We start from the raw sequence: 3,542 nt of genomic DNA, 5'->3' as shown, positions 1-3,542 counted from the left end.
GTCTGTTTCTCAAGTACTGGCATTAAAGGCATGTGCCAAACCAAAAGAGAGAGAGAGAGAGAGAGAGAGAGAGAGAGAGAGAGAGAGAGAGAGAGAGCGAGCGTGCCAGGCAGTGGTGGTGCACTCCTTTAATCCCAACATTTGGAAGTCAGAGGCAGACTGATCTTTGAGTTTGAGGCCAGCCTGGTCTATAGAGCGAGTTCCAGGACAGAGAGGGATACACAGAGAAACCCTGTTTCTGAAAACAAAAAGGTATATGCCACTATACCTGGCAAAAAATTTTTCAAGATTTAAAAAAAAATATTGACTCATGGGACCAACAATATGGTTCAGCAGATAGTGATTCCTGCTGTGGTGGAAGGTGAGAAGTCACACTAGCAAATCTTCCTCTGACCTCTGTATGCTTCATCATGTGTGTGTGTGTGCACACGCACATGCACACACAAGTTTTTAAATGAAAGAAATGCTTGTCTTATAATTTCTTTGCAAATCTTTGGCTGCCTGGAACTCACTGTGTAAACCAGGCTAGCCTCGAACTCAGAGATCCTCCTGCCTCTGCCTCCCGAGTGCCGGATTAAAGCCGTGCACTACCACCATCTGGCCTACAAATCCTTCTTACATGTGTTTTATCTTTTTCATCTTTGTAAATCTGTGCGGTTAAAATAATTTTAACTAGCACATGTGAGGAATTTTTTTTAAAAATATTTATTTATTTATTTATTATGTATACAATATTCTGTCTGTGTGTATGCCTGCAGGCCAGAAGAAGGCACCAGACTCCATTAAATATGGTTGTGAGCCACCATGTGGTTGTGGGAATTGAACTCAGGACCTTTGGAAGATCAGGCAGTGCTCTTAACCTCTGAGCCATCTCTCCAGCCCCCCATGTGAGGAATTTATATAGCAGCGATATACAAGGTTGCTTACAAAGATCAGGGTATCTGCCTCCAGGTTTCACTGCCTGAGTCCAGTCCCTGACAGCCACCTCCTCCAAGTTGTCCTGGACCTCCATGGGCATGCTGTGACATTGTGTGTGTGCACACACCACAGAAATTAATTAATTAATAAAAAAGAATTTAGGTAATGTGGGTAGGTTGATTGCTCAGTCAAGCATGGCAGTCTGAGCTTGGGTCCTTGGTTATCTCTAAAAATAGTGGCAACACATACATATAACAGTAGCCTGGGAATGAGGTGTGGTGGGTACAGCTGGATTCCTCAAGCTCATTGGCTGGCCAGCGTAGCCAAATCTGTGAGCTTCATATTTAGTGAGAAACCTTATTTCAGAAGCTACAGATAGAGATTGAGTGAGAAAAATACCCAACATCTACCTCGGGCCTCCTTGAACATATGCATACAACACACACATGTATAACACACATATTATCTTCTGTATGTATGTATAACACACATATTTCCTTATGTATGTATAACACATATTACCTTATGTATATATGGTGTTATATATGTGAAAATTTAAATAGTGAAATATGTGTGAAGATGCTGTAGTAAATCCTATTGCTTTGTATGTTAACTGAAAAAAATACTTTAAATAATAGTTACTGGGCAGTGGTAGCACACGACTTTAATCCCAGCACTCAGGAGGCAGAGGCAGGCAGATCTCTGAGTTCGAAGCCAGACTGGTTTCCAGAGCTCGTTCTAGGACAGCTTCAAAGCTACATAGAGAAACCCTATCTTGAAAAAACAAAAATAGGGCTGGAGAGATGGCTCAGTGGTTAAGAGCACTAACTGCTCTTCCAGAGGACCCGGGTTCAATTCCCAGCACCCACATGGCAGCTCACAACTGTTTGAAGATCCAGTTGCAGGGGATCTGACACCTTTACACCAATGCATATAAAATAAAGTTAAATGGACCATAAAAAAATTAAAAAATAAAGAAAAACCCAAAATAATAAAATAAATAATAGTTGAAAATAATTTAGAGGGCTCTTACAGAGTCAATATTTAGATATTACTTGTGAATTATCAGGAATCATCATTGCTGTGCTGAAGTGCCAGAGGTTCTGTGCTTGCACTTCCTACATGTGAGTGACAGCTAATTGTTTCCTCTCTTCCCTCCCAGGTGTGCAAAGGACCCCCCCAGCACGAGGAGATCTGTCTAGGCCTGTTTACTCTTGTCCTCACTGAGCCTGCCCAAGCCCAGAAGGTAAGGCTCTCTTCCCTGGGTCCTGATGAATCTGTGGGACCTTTACCCTTTAACTGAAGTTGCACCACATTCTAGACAAGAGCTTCATCACCTTCTCCAAATGTGATTTCAAGTCTCTTCTCAGCGAATTCATTGGTCTCTGGCTAGAGTCCTGTCAGTCCTCACGTTCTAAAGCTGAAAGGCAAGAAAAAGCAGTTAGGAGAATAAGAATAACATGAACGTTGGGTTTTTTTGTGTAAGACATGAAGCTCAAAGGTTGACAATTGGGGAGATGGAAGAGATAAAGGACAGCCGGGTCTGTGAGAGCTCTTACCCAGAGAACAGACAGAGAGCAGGCTGTGAATTGTAGCATGTAACCTTTAGATTAAATAGCTTAATGTACTGATTAAGAAAACATGGGAGCACAGTGGAGTCTGACTTCCTAATGAGTATTGCCAGAGACCAATGTGGCCTTTTCATAAACAGAAGAGGCTCCTGGGAGGCTCAGGACCAGGCAAGATAGTTCCTCAGGATTCTGTTCTTTTTATAAATTAATTCTTCTGTTTCTCCAGATAGCCCTTGTCCAGCAACTTTGTATCTTTTGAGTCTTGGCATAATAGTTAAAGTTTGGGTCTTGCTGGAACCATCGGAAGGAAGTGAGAAGAGTGAGGGACTTGGCTCTTGGCCCCTCACTGAGCACAGCTGGTGTGGAAGGAAACAGAAGCGCTCTTTGTCTTTGCCTACTGTGTTCCGCTCTATCAGTTGATCTGTCTGAAACCTGTATGGGGTTTGTAGCTTTTCCCTCCCTCTAGACTGAGTTCCTCTAGTTCCTCTATAAGGAACCTTGGAACCTAGATATGTTGTCATTTGTTCAGGGATAACCAAAGGAAACTCATTCGAAGGAATACAGACGGGATGTTTCTGGTACCCTGGCAGTGATGCTTACATCAGTGAAGTATCTGTGGATGTGGGAACCTGCTGTGTTTGTACTTCTCTGATGCCAGCTTGGGTGCCCTTGGAAATGAAGGGGTAGAACAGCAGCTCTTCACGTATTCTTGCTTTCCCAGGAGAAAGACCAGTCATTTTGAACTTTATTAGGTAGAATTCGATTTGTGCTTTCTGGCTTTCTCTTCTTTCTCCTTTTGATATGTGTCCCAGGCTGACCTAGAACTCCTTTCCTCAGCCTCTCAAGTGCTGGGATTTCTTCTCAGGCTGAATCTATCACCCAGATTCTTAGAGATAAATGGGTGATGTTGATTTGATGGTGCTGAGCCGTAACATGAGCTCACTGATTTTAAAGATGTTGTTGGCAAAGAAGAAGGTGGATAAGTGGGGACTATGAGTTTATTTCCTCTTGTATATATTTTTTAATATTTATTTATTTATTTATTTATTTATT

General features: G+C 42.2%; 1 protein-coding gene across 1 annotated transcript in view; it reads left to right on the top strand.

The window, feature by feature from the left end:
- Positions 1-3,542, top strand: part of Ints3 (integrator complex subunit 3) — a 42,126-nt gene that overhangs the window by 9,048 nt on the left and 29,536 nt on the right. Inside the window, exon 3 of the mRNA XM_005367237.2 lies at positions 2,081-2,164. Within this exon, the coding sequence (XP_005367294.1) occupies positions 2,081-2,164 (84 nt within the window). The remainder of the gene's footprint in view (positions 1-2,080; positions 2,165-3,542) is intronic.

This window comes from Microtus ochrogaster, unplaced genomic scaffold (assembly GCF_000317375.1).
Source record: "Microtus ochrogaster isolate Prairie Vole_2 unplaced genomic scaffold, MicOch1.0 UNK16, whole genome shotgun sequence".
NCBI classification, from domain to species: domain Eukaryota; kingdom Metazoa; phylum Chordata; class Mammalia; order Rodentia; family Cricetidae; genus Microtus; species Microtus ochrogaster.
This window is presented reverse-complemented; position numbering and strand designations above follow the sequence as displayed.